Source organism: Aulostomus chinensis, chromosome 14, assembly GCF_037954235.1.
Source record: "Aulostomus chinensis isolate RoL2024-O1b breed Wild chromosome 14, RoL_Achi_v1.0, whole genome shotgun sequence".
Taxonomy (NCBI): Eukaryota; Metazoa; Chordata; class Actinopteri; order Syngnathiformes; family Aulostomidae; genus Aulostomus; species Aulostomus chinensis.
Window position 1 is genome coordinate 24,007,039 of NC_141333.1, and position 15,622 is coordinate 24,022,660.

The following is a 15,622-nucleotide window of genomic DNA, read 5'->3' on the forward strand; positions in this document are numbered from 1 at the left end:
GGATTTTGGAATTGATCCAGATCAGATGATGTCATAACGCCTTGGCAGACGTTCCCCAAGTGCCCTCTAGTGAAGAGCCTTAGCACCAAAGAAAGTAAAACATGAAAAATAACCAACTTTATTGCACTATGTATGCACAAACATGAAGACTGAAATACATTTAATGAAAAATACATGTTACAAGATAACAATATTTAAAAAGGAAGGAACTCAAATAACAAACAGCTAAATTAATAAAGTTAAATACCAGTGTAAATAACTGCGGTAGTCATTACCCTAATCACTCTCACCATCTTATTTATTGTCATCCTGTTGCTCCTCAAGCTCAAGTACACAAAATAAAGATGTGGTGGAGTAGAAATAACAGATTCTAGATGGATAGACGCGAGGCTGAAAACTCAGCTGCTGAAGGGCCGTGGTGGTGGAATCCACGAGTCTGAACCCATGTTTGATCCTCAGTAGGCAAGAAGTCAGGTTTAGTGGTAAATGCAGTTTAACTTGAACTACTCACTTTTTACTGGACTGTTTCATCGGTATAGATAAATAAACGCCGTAAGCTGCTACTCTTTCCAACTGTGTTTTTAAAAACGACAGTTTTCAGGATTTGCTGATCAATTGGATGTCCCACAGTTTTACGCGCGCACGTGAAGATGTACGTTCCTCCGTTTGAGCGTGTTTGTTGAAAAGAAGGATCAAAAAGGTAACCCAGAGGTTTCATTATACCAATGTGCATTTTATTCCTGAAATAATTTCAAAATGAGCAAGTAAAACTTGCACACTTTATACATGAAAAAATAATGTAGTAAACCTGTCAGGGAAGTACTTAAACCAGATACACAGCGAAAATACAGAGTTGCGTCCATTTCCTCCATCTCTCTCAAGTGGCTCTTTTCCTCCCTTTCTTTCTCAAGTGACTCTTTTTCCTCCCTCTCTCTCTCAAGTCACTATGTTTTCCTCCTCTCTCTGAAGCCGCTATTTTTTCCTCCCTCTCTCTCGTAAGTTGCTGAATCAGGGAAAAAGAAGAGTTGTAGAATGACACCAAGTGCCTCCTTCATAGTCAGATTTCAGTAAATCGTGTTCTGTTGTGTCTGGTGTCTGTCTGGGTTATTTTTGTTGCATTTTGTCAGTACATGATGAGGATGTATACATGTCTTGCCCAGTTACCCAGTGTTTTCAGTGAAGGGATCATTTTTGTTCAGCGTTGCAGCAGACATCAGCTCGGCCTTGATAGGAACACAAAATGCGAGTGAACACAGTAATTTATCCCTGTAGCTCCACGATCAGCAATATGGTGGCATGAAAGCTTGTTGTCTACACCATCTCCTGAATGTTTTTGTTCTCAGCCACGAATTACAGTCGTCGGCATCCATACAGCTGTGCTTTGACATCATTGAGGCAGCGTTTAGTTAGGAACACCAACAGAGATTGGGAAGAGCCTGGTACTGGTTTGACAAGGCCAGGCATGTTGTCACTGCCTTCACACATCGATTGACTGCAGTACAGCAGGATAAAACAATGTCTATGCCAGTCAAGCCTTATTCTCTCCGTCATCTAAGTCCTCAGTCCACAGACTGACACCATGCCAGATTTGCTCCCTGCTTGCACAAGCATTCAATTTACAATGACTCCTGGTGGCCAGACAGAATAGAGAACCACCCCTGATCAGTCCCTGTCATGATCGGTAACCCCTGTGTCACCCTCCACCCTTGGCCCTCAAGCAGACACGCACACCAATGCTCAGACAGAAGCAGGTGCATCCTCACATGCATGCACAAAAATAAAGAGTATTTACTTCTTCCATCGACTCTAGCAAGCAGCTCTGCAGTTATCACACTTGAGCTGAAAGAACAACACATGCCCCTCCAGTCTTTGTGTTTACTGGATTTTACAAATGAGGTCAAATGCGCCATAGTCAAACAATCTAGATAGCAAAGGGGAGTTTGTGAGGGTGGCACAGCACCCAGAGGTGACAGGCATGGTGCCAGCTGTATTGAGGCTCCTGGTGATGGTCGTCCTCCACAGCACAAAAAAAACTGCACTTTACTCTCCTATATCGAAGGGAAATCCCCAAAAACCTCCCCAGAGCTTCTGCTGACATTGATTTATTGGGCATATAGGCTATGATACATCCAATCACAGCCTGACCCCTCGTCTCACATCCAGCCGACACCAGACAAACAGTCAAATCTAGAAAAGTTCATCACGTCGCCTCGCTGACATTAATAGGGCTCTAATTAGAATCGACTGCACACCGCCCACACACACCTGCCACTCCTCTGTGATGGATATCCAGGTAGGCAGATCCAGAGGCTTGCACCCACAGAGCTGAGTTCAGGGGGCCCCCACATATCCACATCCGCGAGCATCTGCACAGCTGCTGCTCACGCTGGGAGAGCAACAGCAGCAGGTACTCACACACACACACACACACACACACACACACACAAAACCCTGGTTTTACTTGTCGTCTGCAGCACGCTCATAAACACACAGCGGCCCGGCTTTCTGCTGACTTTGTCATCAAATATTCATGGCTGTCTGCATTAGCTTGCAGAGTTCTAATTGAGTTCTGTATATTCAGACATGATTAACTCGGTCTAATTCCTCAAAGGAGTGAGCCAATTATATAGCACTTGCATGAATAGGATTTCACATCTTAGTGTGTCTCTAGACTTGCCAAGACAATTACGTGTGTGTGTGTGTGTGTGTGTGTGGAAATGCGCCGTACAGCGGATGTGAGCCTGTTAAACTCAAGCAGGTCATTATTTCTTATTACTGACCTGCGCTGTAAGAAGTGCAGCTGTCCAGTCTGTCGCTAGCGACTAAATGAAAAGCACAAGTGTTGTTATTAGAATACATTGTTTGGACAAGAGAGCAGAGACTCCAAACACCGGGGCCCTCTAAAGCCTCCTCATGTTCTTTGTCTAAGCACATTTCCTCCCCCCAGGAGCGAGCAGGAGAAAAATATCCGTGACCCACTGCTGACCCACCACAATGTCACTCTAACTCATGGCATGAGAGAACTACTGCTGGGGTCTTTGTCAGTTTCTCTCTGTAACCAGAGCAGGAGACATTGCCCAAAGTCCAGAGGGGTCACATTTTGCTGCAGAGCTGAATTTAAGGCAGAGAGGCAGACAGGCGGGCCGGCCACTTGGTCTGAGCTGGAGAGAGATCAGGGACCCACTGCCACCTTTTATTCTCCAAAGAAGGGCCTGAGCCAGGCATGATCTGTGTCGGCCCTGTCCCTTCATGTTGGCTGTAGCCTGACAGTATCACGCAGCTAAAATAAGAACAAATCCAGTCACACAGCGGACTGGAACGGAATGCACTCGTGACATGTGCCATTTTTGTTAGTTTGTCAAAACTTATGTTCTGGAGTGAAAGAAGTGAAAGTTTCACAGGCGGAGCAGCTGCTGGTGACAAGGGTGGCGAAGCGGCGGCTGGTCATAAACTGTCCAGGCAAAGATGTAAAAAAACAAATCAGGATAGAAGTCTTTGGCAGGATGCCATCCCATTCCTGCACACGGGCTGTCCGTAACACGGTGTGAATTTATCACACCGACAGAGCAGGACCCACACTCGCAGGAAGCGTGGTTGTTCCAGGTCACAGACACCGAAACCTCGGCCCACTCACCCTGACTGACTGGCGTGCACACAGATGAGTGTCACAAACGCTCCGTCTGTGAATTATACAGCTGATAGTTTCAAGGTCACTGATCCTCGGAGTACAAAGGCCGAGAGTTAGCAAACCATTAGGAGAATCACTCTGCACCGTGTGACATGCTTGCTCACACCCACATGTAAACAAAGAACACACACCTCAGTCATCTGCATCCAGGCAAAGGAGAAGATGTGAGTGGGTGATTTACATAACACTCGTACAAGTGACAGGGTTTTTTTTACCTGTCACTGGAAAGTTCTCAGTCACATAAACTTGGATTTAAGTTGAAGAGAGTTGAACTGGAGGGGAGAGGAAGGGGCAGGAGGTTGTTTTCTTATTCACCTTCGCAAGATGTTTAACACATGCACAGGCATACACGCGCAAACCTCCCCAGCCTGAGCCACGGATCAGGGAGGGGTGGCGCTCCCACAATCCCTGCACAAATGTGAGGGTATTTAAATGAGTTCTCAGCCTCCCTCAAACGCATCAGATTTCTGGCATCTTCTGCTGGCGCAAACCGCCATAAATTGGCTTAAAAAGGTGGAAGAACAAGTTTGTTATATTGCCTTGTCAAACCCTTCTACTAGAGAGGAGCTGTACCCCCCAAAACCTCTTAATTACAATAAGCACATTTATTGTAATCGGCCTGAAACTATGACTGTGACTGTTGTATTTGTTCAGAATCGTGCAGCAGCATCAGTGTCTGTAAACATGGTTTTGTTTTGTTTCAATTCCTGGTACAAAGTCAACCACTCTATGAGTGAGGCATCTTCCTCATCGGCGTGCTTTATAAATACCATGAAGCAAGTTTGAAACTGCTGTGACCTTTCAGTTCATAATCTGGAGTAGAATAATCCCAACATAGTAGAACATGTGGTGGCAAGTCAGTGGCAGTGTGGAAAGAGATGACGTTGAACTAAACAGGCGACAATGAAGGCTAAGTGGGATGTTTTTAACCTTGAAGGTGTCGCAGGAGTTTTACTCTAAAAGTTCAGTGTTGCGTCGAAGGCGAGGAACTCTTGAGGATGGAACCCAATAAAACGCTTCAAGATAGATTTACATGCATTATGCTTATGACTACCCTTATTATTGAGACTGTCAGAGAAGGAATTTCTCCTTTATGATCAATTAAATAGTTAAATGCTGGCAAAAGTCATGTATCGAAAAGAAATACGCAAAAAAAAAAACTCCCCAGTGTCTCCAGTAGTACATTTTTAGATTTTATATGGTGCTGGTTTACCAATCAAACTCAAAGTTTTCCTAATATGATATATTAGTTATTAGGTATGAGTAGTTATGATAATATCGTTTATAAGGTATAAATCATATTTTCGGTACGTTCCATAGAATGTTTTTATGATATATTCTTTTCCCATATAAATCCTCGACTTTTATTTATGTATCTTTTGGCTTTGATGCCCAGAGCCAATAACCACCTGCAACACGGCCGGTTGAACCTCGTCAAGACACACACACACAAACACACACATTTTCCCTCCTGATCCACTTGCGGTACACACCTGCGGATGCTGATTCCAACACCAGAGCTGTTTTTGTTCCTGAATATTATCATTTTTAATTTTGATTCATGTGTAAGGTTACATTATCAGGAAGTAGTAAAGAATAAAGCAGTTCTTACTGAAATACACAGATGCATTCAATTTAAATGTATTCCAAAGTTATATGTTGGACCTGTCTGCCTCTCTGAGAAATCTCTGAGTACCATACTGTGCTTTCATTGTGCAGTGCAAACTATGGAATGGAATCTGGATCAGGATGTGGATCGGCCCCATCCATCCATCCATCCATCCATTTTCTATCTCTTATCCTGTTGAGGGTCGCAGGGGGGTGGAGCCTATCCCAGCAACCTTAGGCGAGAGGCGGGGTTCACCCTGGACAGGTCACCCAGTGATGTTGTTAGGTACACGTCCTGCGTCCCTGATGCATTAAAGTATGAAAGGACGCAGTAAATTCACTATCTGCGTGTCCCAGGGACACGCCTCATTTTCCCCATGAAAAACCATACATTGTGAACAACAACTTGCGTTTAAAATCACAGGAAGTAGCAAAAGAAACCTTGCCGTCAGCGGACCTGACGAGCGCTGTTTCAACCCTTTGCGCATTAACTCAGCGCAGACACAGTCCCCTTGAGTACAGTATCGCGACATGCTAGTTTAGCCGCTACAACAACAGCTACCGCGGATTTCATTGCAACAATTTAAGACACAAACTTCTTCGTAGTAAATAAATTCACGTTTCAACTGTTATATGCTGTGTTCACTCGATGGTTTAACATCTAGGGGACGTGCTCTAACGAAATGAATAAAAAATATTCCGGTGTGTGGCAATAAAAAAAAAATACTTTGAATGGTGAAAAAACATTTTGAACATACCTGCTAATTATACCCATATCTTACCATACCACCATTGAGAGAGTTTAACACTACAATTTAAGCAATAGAAGAATATAAGAAATAGAAAGAAATACATTTTTGAATTGGGGACCCCTTGAATTGGGACCCACTCAAATCACCACCTGTGGGTCATGGGACTCACTATATTGAAAACCTATCAACATCTCTGGTCACCAGTCCATCTCAGGGCCAACACATAGAGACAGACAACCATTGGCTCTCCCAGCCACGCCTACGGTCAATTTAGAGTCTGGATTAACCTGGTCCCTCTTGATGTCTTTGGACTGTGGGAGGAAGCTGGAGTACCAGAGAGAACCCAGCAGGAACAGGGAGAACATGGAGACTCACCCAGAAAGACCCCGTGATGGAGCCGGGGCTCGAACCCGGAACCTTCTTGCTGTGAGGCGACAGTGAGGACCACTGCACCACCGTGCCGCCCTGGATCAGCACTATCATCTCCAGTTCTTCAGATTCTGATATTCCCAATTTCTGATCCCATCTGTAGAATCTTCCAGTTGCAAACTCACTCCCCTAATCTCTCATCCACCTTTGGCTACACGTTAGTGCCTCTCCTCTCATCTGAGGGGAAACGTTTTGGTGTGTCTAATTTATCTGATGTTTTGTGTGTTTGTTCTTGTTCAACACCTGCCAGACTTCTCTAAAGGCTACCCAGCTCATTCACCTTCACATACATTCATCTACCAAGTTAATTCTGTACGGATGTGCTGTCTTTTGTTTTCTTTATAAGTTCCCAAATGGTGTTAGTTTAATTTTCAGACATTTGGTACATTGTTATTATGTCATATTACTGATGATTTTCAGAGAAACTTCTCCATGTGGGTGATTCCTGGTTGTCTGGCTTGGTTGACCCATATCTAGTCATGAAGGAGGAGCGGCTGTTTGTCAAGGTTCATTAAGTCAGCAGACACCTTCCCTCAGGATGCAGGAGGGTCACTGATCTGACTCATAGTTCACCAGCCAGTCTGTGTTCCAAGGAAAGCAAATGTAGCAGCACTTGCCTCTTTCTTTCGAATAAACTCGTTAGCCATCGCCGAGCTACCTTTAGTAGGCTCCAGTTAATTCACACAGCATGGCCTGGCACACAGCAACATGTTCTGTGAGGGATCTGGACACACACTGCATCAGATCATCAGTAATTTTGGCCCAGCCTGAGTTCAGCATGCCAGGTCATAAATCGCGTGCAGGCTCTGTGAACTCCAGCCTGCCTCCTGTCAGGCCCACTTGGCCATGTGAAAAAGAGATAGGTGTAAAATTGTGTGGTCGGAGCAGAGAGGGAACAGCTTCAACCAAGAAATATGCCACAGCAGACTTCGCTGTGTTCCATCTAAAACGTGTCTTTGTTCCAGTAATGATAAACATGATTTATTTGGAATTTTCCAGGGAAGGGACTACTTTACATGGGGGGGGGGGCACCGCCGCTGATTCAGTCCTTGACCTCTGAGTGTGTGTGCATGTATGATGCAGTTGTTATTTGTCACATATTTATTAAGAGCAGTAAGCTTTCCAGTGAAGAGGAGTGGGGAACAACCTTGAAACACCATGATGGAGATCTGTTAGGTGCTTCTTCATGTGAAGATTTGCTGTTTTTCTTCGTCTCACATGATAAACAATTGGATATCTCTGACTACATCCCAGTGTTTCACACTACAAGCAACGGATGAATGATTTGCCAGGAGAATCCACATACTCGTAATTAAAATGATGATTATTTGTAGCCAGAATTCTTATCAAGATCTGCATTAAAAAGAAATGATTTCCTGGTGTATTTGAACTGGACTCACAATTGTTTGTTTCTCATGTGATCAGTTAAGTTGCAGCAAAGTACAACCTGATTTACTACGATAATTAACTTTACTTGTAAACAACAATTACTAAAAAAAAAACCTCGTAATGATCCTGAAATATTGTTAGGAGTCTCTCACGTGCCGATGTGCCTCAGTCAGTCAGGCCTTTGCTTCATGTTCACAGCCAAACACATGGGACCTCTTACCTCCCTGTTACATGCTTTGTTTGCCATCACACTCTTCATCTCAGCAGACAGCTGTGTCAAACGCTGTTTAGGCGCCTGTTGCTGTGTCGTGGGGAGCCGGGCCGGACGGTGTGTTTGCTGTTTGGCGCACACAGAGAGACCCTCGGAACACTCAGTAGGAAATCGAAAAGGCTTACAAGGAGATAAAGGGGCCGCAATTGACTTAAATGCACTCCACTCACCCCCAGTTCAGCAAGAGGCTGTCTGACCTAAATTCACTTTACGTCATCTGCCTAGACATTTGTTTAGCCTTCTGGGCAAACACTTAGAGAAATGTATGAGGAGACGGGAAAAAAAGAATACATATGCTTGAATACATCACATTTAGTCAGGAAGAGCTAAACCCGGACATGTGCAGACGTATACAGCCCTCTAGTGGCAAACAGCAAAGGGCCTGGATATCTGATGTCAGGCTATGAAGCGATTTGTGTCCTAAACCATCTGTGGAAGTTAGCCTCAAACTCTTTACATGCTCTGTATCATGAGACCCACATTTGTGTAGTGGGCCAAATATTGTTACCTAATACAGAAAGAAAGGTGTCACGAGTGAATCCAAAAACAACAGACTGAGCTGAGTGAATGAATTGAGGTCATAGTGTCTTACCATCGGAGAGGAAGAGAGAAATTTTGTCTTTTGAGTACTGTACTCATTACAATGGCCCGGAGGAACTGAGTGCTGTGAAATCATATGCTCTAGTTAAGCTAAACAAGGGCAAGGTATTCCCACAAGAAGGCTAGATGAGAACAAGTAAGTGAAAATGCAGACAGATGAGTAAGAGCTGTGGATGGTTTAGTGCAGTTTGGCCCTGGTATCTTAGTCAGATTCTCATGTTAGGAATGCATTCTCTCTCTCTCCCCCTCTCTCTCTCTACCTCTCCGTCTCTGTATGCGTGCGTGAGGTAAACCTCAAGGGCTCAGAGCAGCGAGCTCATTAAAGGCTTTATTCCACTTCCAGGATCCAGCAGGATTGCAGTATGGACATTGTTTATACACAAATGTTGCCCTGGGAATAATGTTTATTTCTATTACCGTCTTGGAGGGGGAGAAAAAACTAAGAATGCGAAGCTTGTCTGCACACATTGCTTTTCATGAAATAATGCCTCTCCAGGAGTACTTTGAAGAAACAGCCATTTTTCAAATCACTTCTCCACAGCCTGGAGTCATACATCGGCTGCTCTCATCTGCTGGCCTCTTAGCCTGCAGTGATTCGGGAGCATGTTGCAGGGAGGCCTGAGACACAGAGGTCTCACATCGTGACACCCTGCCCCATCATGTCAGCAACATTTCTACATCGTGGTTTCGATCCTGTAAAGCTGCTTCGCTCATTAGCATATAGACTATAAATGTCACTGCACATGCTCAGCAGCCGTCCTGCCAGACAGCGGATGGTTGGGAGTTTACCTCGGCCGAGTGGTCACAGAAGTGTCATTTTAAACGTCAGGGCCCGGCGGTGCATCTGGGAGGCAGCCGATGACGCAGCGCAGTGTTGCTACACACCCGGAGCTGTGTTTGGAAACACTGAGGCAGCTTGCTACTACAGCAAGAGCCAATGGGAGCAGCTGAACCATGCACTGTTTAGCCCAGCCAAGCGCAGAAAGAGGAAGAACAGAGAGACATCGAGATCCAGGAAATGCCTGAGCGAGGAGCAGTGACAACAGCAGCCCATCAGCTCACACATCAGGCTTCGCATTGATCACCCTCACATGATATATCCATCCCCCAGTAATTAAACTGCCGTTTAGGGAGGCAGTCATTATTCATGGAATATTGAAATAACAAATGGTGTCTCCCGGCAGATATTAAGAAGAGAGATGCCACGGACAAGTCCGAGGCAGCACGTTCCCCTGCGGGCCACTTGCCCAGTCGCCTGGCTGGAGAAAACCTGCAGTCATCACAAAGTGGAAATATTTACTGCTCACAGTCTTGCATATTGGCGGGTGAAGTGTGGGTGAGGGCAGCTGAAAAATGACCGTCTGTGATTTGAGAAGAGTGCTAATCAGATTCCTTCAGCTTCAGAGGCATCTGAGGACAGTCTCACTAAAGGTCCAGAGTGTGGATTTATTTGTGGCCCAGGCAGGAATGGCAGCAAAGCTAAAACCTGGAGTGTAACGCTGCAATCAGGGAGTCTGAAAAGCTCCTGAAACTCGAGGAGATGCGCTGGTTCAAACTATTTTCTCAGACTGACTTCTGATTGAAAGCAGACGCTGAAAGGGCCTTTGGAAATGAATCATCAACCTAGTCATCTTCAGGTTTGCTGTGTAATCATGTGGGTTTGTGTGTTTGTGTCTGCAGAACACCCTTGAGACCTGCACCATCTGCAGTAAGCCCATCATGGAGCGCATCCTGCGGGCCACAGGGAAGGCCTACCACCCTCACTGCTTCACCTGCGTGGTGTGTCACCGCAGCCTGGACGGCATCCCTTTCACCGTGGACGCTTCCAACCACATCCACTGCATCGAGGACTTCCACAAGTAGGTCATGTTCACCTTGATGAGATGTAAAGATGCATCCATCTGTATTTTTATATGAACAGTAGATCAAATGAGTCACTCTGTTTTCACCAGCGTCCTTGGAAGATGCAGCAGGCAGCTGTTAAACAAGCCAGCGCCACACAACAAATTGGTCTCAGCTTTGATGACTAAATGTGTTGCACCTTGTTAGCTAGAGAGCTACTCCCTGTTAGAAGTGTCACCAACTGGCTGAATTTTATTTGTGTGGGCTTGTTGTTTTTGCCCAGTGTTGTAACCAATGTGAGGTGAGCATCGGAGCTGCTGCTGTCACTGTGTCAAGTAGGGAAGCACAGCAACACCAACCTGTCATCAGTCTCTGCACGTATTTGGTTGTTTTTAAGAATATCTCTGTTTTAGGGTGGGGGTCAGTCCCTTCTTCACCCCTCACGAGGCAGTAGTGCGCTGCATTTAGGATTTACGGGCTTTTTTACAAAAGTTTTGGAATAAAAGGAAGTTTTGCCTTCTAATTCACAATGTTTGTTTTTCAGTGTATGAAAATAACAATACCGTATAGTTTAAGATGTTATACATATATTATACATATAGTATCATCAGTATATGAAAGCTAAAATATTGGTAAATCATAACATATCGTCAAACTGTTCATGGGTCCCAGTTGACATGCTAAACAAACAACACTGCAGTTTTGCCATGTGTACCATTGTGGTACTTTTTTACCAAGCTGTCATATTAGCACCTTCGATTAAACTCCCAGTAGCAGCGCTGATCTATATGTTGATATCAACTGTCATGTTGCCATCAGATGAGTCGCTCGTAGTGATGAATCCACAGACAATTAACACAATTCTGCAGTTCCCCTCAGAGACAATGAGGGCTTATTTAAATGCTCTGTAGTGGATCACGTATTTGAGGTATTTCAATCCTTTTAAATGAGTTAAATGACCTACAACCAGAAGCTGGACGCAGTATCAGTAACTGCTGTGTCATGTAAACAGGTGCAGAGGTTTGGCTGCTGCTTGTGGAAATGAGCAATATTTTGCTAACAGCTTGAGAGGGAGATATGTCCATGATCTGTTCTCAGCCCTGAAGTGGAAGAGAATTCAAATAACGCTTCTGTGAATTCCTCTACTGGCCTCAAAATGCAGCTATATTTAAGTCATATCAATATTTTAGAGCTTCCTTTTTGGGAAATACAACAAGCCCAGTGACCTTAGGAGATGTGGACATGAATTTAATAGTAAATTCCTGTCATTGTGTCAGGGATTGCGTAAGCGCCACCTTACCAGAAATGTTTTTCTACTCAGTGACCAAAAGGGAAACAGAAGTAAACAGCTGGCTCTGAGCAGGAGCACTCAGCTTTGTTTTGTGGAGTTGCTACACTGCTTCATTCCACATGACAAGTGTGACCTCAGCGCTGCAGTCATCTTTGTCGAGGAATCTTTCCACCCAGGCCTGAGCTGAGCTTGTTGTCTGGCTTCTAACCGTGAAGCTAGAGAGACCCTCACTTCCTGAGAGCGTGCGAACTAGAAGAAGTGTCCACCTGACGAGCACCAGGGTGCGAAATCTCAGCGTGCTGCTCGTATCTTCATGAATGCGATTGATGCTATTGTTAGAACGACCTCTTCCTGCTGAAGGCATCCCCACATTTACTGATTCACAAGCACTTTGGATGGTTTAAATTGAGCTTTTAGCCTCACCTAATTAATTAAGGGATATTACAGTTAAAGGGGGGAAAAAAAACTTTCACAATTCTAAACAAAACACGTTGAACAACTTCATTTTATTTTTTGCTCTTGTGTAGAGCTAAAAGAAGAAACCTGTAGGAGAAGAATAAGACACATCATGAATTTAGTGCACAGGGTTACATTTTATTAGCAAAGTTGTTGTTTTTTTAAACTCCCTTTCTCTCATGTGAATTAGTGTCTTTTTTTTTTTATCAGCCACAACCAGCAGACTTATGCAACGGGGAGGTTACCTAAGTGGCTTGGGATGGACATTTTTCCCTGTTTGCTTCTGTTCTGTATTTCTGAAGCAAATTTCTCTTCCTGGTGGTCTTGGCAGGAAGTTTGCTCCACGCTGCTGTGTGTGCTCTGAGCCTATCATGCCTGCGCCGGGCCAGGAGGAGACAGTTCGCATCGTGGCCTTGGACCGTGACTTCCATGTGCAGTGTTACCGCTGTGAGGTATGCATTCTATGTTTGTCCCTCCAGGTATGTGAGCTCCCTCGCAGCAGTTTAGCGTGTGGGTCAGTACACTGGGCAGCCACGATGCACATGCCCATCCAGGGAGCCACCTCTCCAGCGAGGTGTGTGACTCATCATCCTCTTTGTACCTGCCTTGGAACACCTTTTCATCCATGCTCTGCAAAGTTCATCGACTTACATAGTAACCAATCTGTCCGCCACCGCTCCCCGGCTGATAAGAGACTCCAAGACATGATGTGTGCTGCTAAAGGAGAAGTAACGTGTGTGTCAAAGAGCTGAAGCAGTGAGAGTACACAGAGCATCTGGCAGACAGAAAGGTCAAAGCAGATTATTGCGTCCCAAGTACAAGATAATTTTGTCATGCATGTGTGTGTATTTCACGTGCTTGTGTGTGTGTGTGTGTGTGTGTCTGTATGTGTGTGCCTGTGCGCGCATACGCACAAATATCTCACTGAACAATTTCATTCAGAGCCTGGAGTGTAAAGCTGTACAGTACTTCTACTGTTGGATTCTAAACGGTTAATGCACACATAACTCTAGCAAAATCCAAGATGCACTCGTCGCCTCAGACTTGCGCGTCACTTTGAAAAAAAATCCGATGAAATAATCAAACAAATAAACAAACACAGCATTGGCAGCCTCGTGATTTTTCTGCAGGAGCATCAAGGCCTGATTCATTCAGTCAGACTTTGAGTGACTCACATGAGGAGCTGCAGGCCTGCTATGACCGTCACTTGAAGGGGATGTCATAGATATGAAATACTAGAGAGAAGACAAAGAGGCAAAAGGCACAAATACAGTCATTTTTATTCTGGACAAATGCTGAAGAGTGTAGAAAAGCCTGGAACCTTCAATGCAGAAATGGCTTTACTGCCTATTTACTTCCTGTTTACGGGACATCCTTGCGCAACTTCAAAATCATTTTCCCTCAGAACTGTCCTCTCCCCACAGTTGCTTTAAAATGTTAGATTGATGTGATTTCCCTCTGCTTCTCTTTTATGTATTAAATCTTTTAACTATTTCGTGTCTTTTCAGAATTATAATCCATCAGATTGTCGACATAACGCATGTGTTTTTCAATGAAAAACAAGCAAAATTGTACTAAACACAAGAGAGCTTTTGGTTGGCCTACTTCCATTACAGAGAAAACCAAGTTAGAAATATCACATCTACCTCCATAACTGCAGTTTTACAATCCACTCTTCAGTCTGACATGTAGAGCAACACACCATCACCACTGTGGATCTATACACGCCTGCAGTCCTCTCTTCAATCAAGGAGAGACAAAAGAGAAGAAATGCTTTTGTGTCTGAGGCCAAACAGGAGGAAATGTCTTAATCTGACAGAAAGTTGTAAAAACATCCATTTTGAAGCCAGTGGTTAGGAATGACAGTGGAACATAAAGGAGTGCCTGATTATCTTAGGATGTAATGGGAGGGGCACAGAAATAGAAGCTAGAATGAGTTTCAATTTGACGTTTTTGTCCCTTAAAATATAATTTGCGTGTGTGTGATTGACTTGTTATCGAAACTAAAATTAAAACTTAAGAATTAAGACACACATCCTTGCTAAAACGTGTGCTTTCAACATTTTAAAAAATGCATTAAAAAAGTGGACAAAAATGCCGATATTGATCCACAAGGGTTAATACATCTGTTGACTTCATGAGCTGATATTACACTCTAGTATAGGGACAAAAAAGTGAGTACTTCTGTCCCCCCAGACTTGTCCGGCGCTGGTATCACACTCGGATGCTGTCGGCCTCCCAGTCCTATCTGCTGGGAGCCTCTTGTTCTGTACTTTGACACTGACAGCAGTAAATGTCTCGTTTAGAGCATCCAGTGAGCAGCCTGTCACTGTTGGTGTTTGTGGACTAACGGAGGATCTGTGTCCTGCAGGACTGTGGCTCTCTGCTCTCAGAGGGGGACAACCAGGGCTGCTACCCTCTGGATGGACACGTCCTCTGCAAAAACTGTAACACCAGCCGCATCCAGGCCCTCACTGCCAAGGCCACCACTGACCTCTGAACCTCGCCGGTCACCTCCACTGTGATAACCCCAGCTCGCTCTCTCTCTCTCTCTCTCTCTCTCTCTCTCTCTCTCTCTCTCATTCTCTCTCTCTCATTTTCTCTCTCTCTCTCTCTATCTATCTCATTCTCTCTCTCTCTCATTTTCTCTCTCTCTCTCTCTCTCTCTCGCAAACATACCACATCCACAATAGCTTGCATCCCTCATCAAACACACACACACATACACATATATGCATATAAACATTTTTATTTATATCTTCACTCTGTCACACACAGTAGCATCACATGTTCACCTGCATGTTCATGTAATCAGCAGCTGACTCGGTACAATCGCAGCAACACCTGCATGTTCGCAGCTACCTTTTGTGACATGAATCATCGGGGCGATTCAGTGCTGCGTTGTCTTGCTTTGTTTGATGAGAAGATTGATAGCACACTCGCGTCTGTAATATGAGGCCAACAGCAGCACTGCCATCACTTTGGGATGACTACGTCAACGTCAGCGGAGGAGATGGCGGAGAGGAAAGCGTGGAGTTGCTGGGCCCCCTGACACGTTAGGGTCATATTTGCTCATTTGTTAGCACGTTTTTGTGTCCAAATTGGCAGAGAATATCCATCCAGGTTGCATCAGACTGATCGATTAGCGTTCACTTCCTGCCAACTTCAATTCTTTGGCTGAAGTCAGGAGCAGTTAGCTTAGCTTGATTTAGTGTAGCTTAGCTTAGCATAAAGCCAGGTAACAGAGTGAAACCGCTCAGATTTAATAGGAGAAGTTTCAGTTTTCCCCTGACAAG

At 44.6% G+C, this 15,622-nt stretch overlaps 1 protein-coding gene across 5 annotated transcripts in view; it reads left to right on the top strand.

Moving 5' to 3' along the window:
- Nucleotides 1-14,993, top strand: part of lpp (LIM domain containing preferred translocation partner in lipoma) — a 136,625-nt gene extending 121,632 nt beyond the window's left edge. For all 5 annotated transcript variants that reach the window (XM_086224835.1, XM_086224832.1, XM_086224831.1 and 2 more), the window contains 3 exons: nucleotides 10,418-10,596; nucleotides 12,658-12,778; nucleotides 14,698-14,993. In XM_086224835.1, the coding sequence (XP_086080961.1) occupies nucleotides 10,418-10,596; nucleotides 12,658-12,778; nucleotides 14,698-14,826 (429 nt within the window). In that variant the 3' untranslated portion in view covers nucleotides 14,827-14,993. The remainder of the gene's footprint in view (nucleotides 1-10,417; nucleotides 10,597-12,657; nucleotides 12,779-14,697) is intronic.
- Nucleotides 14,994-15,622: the final 629 nt, after the last annotated feature.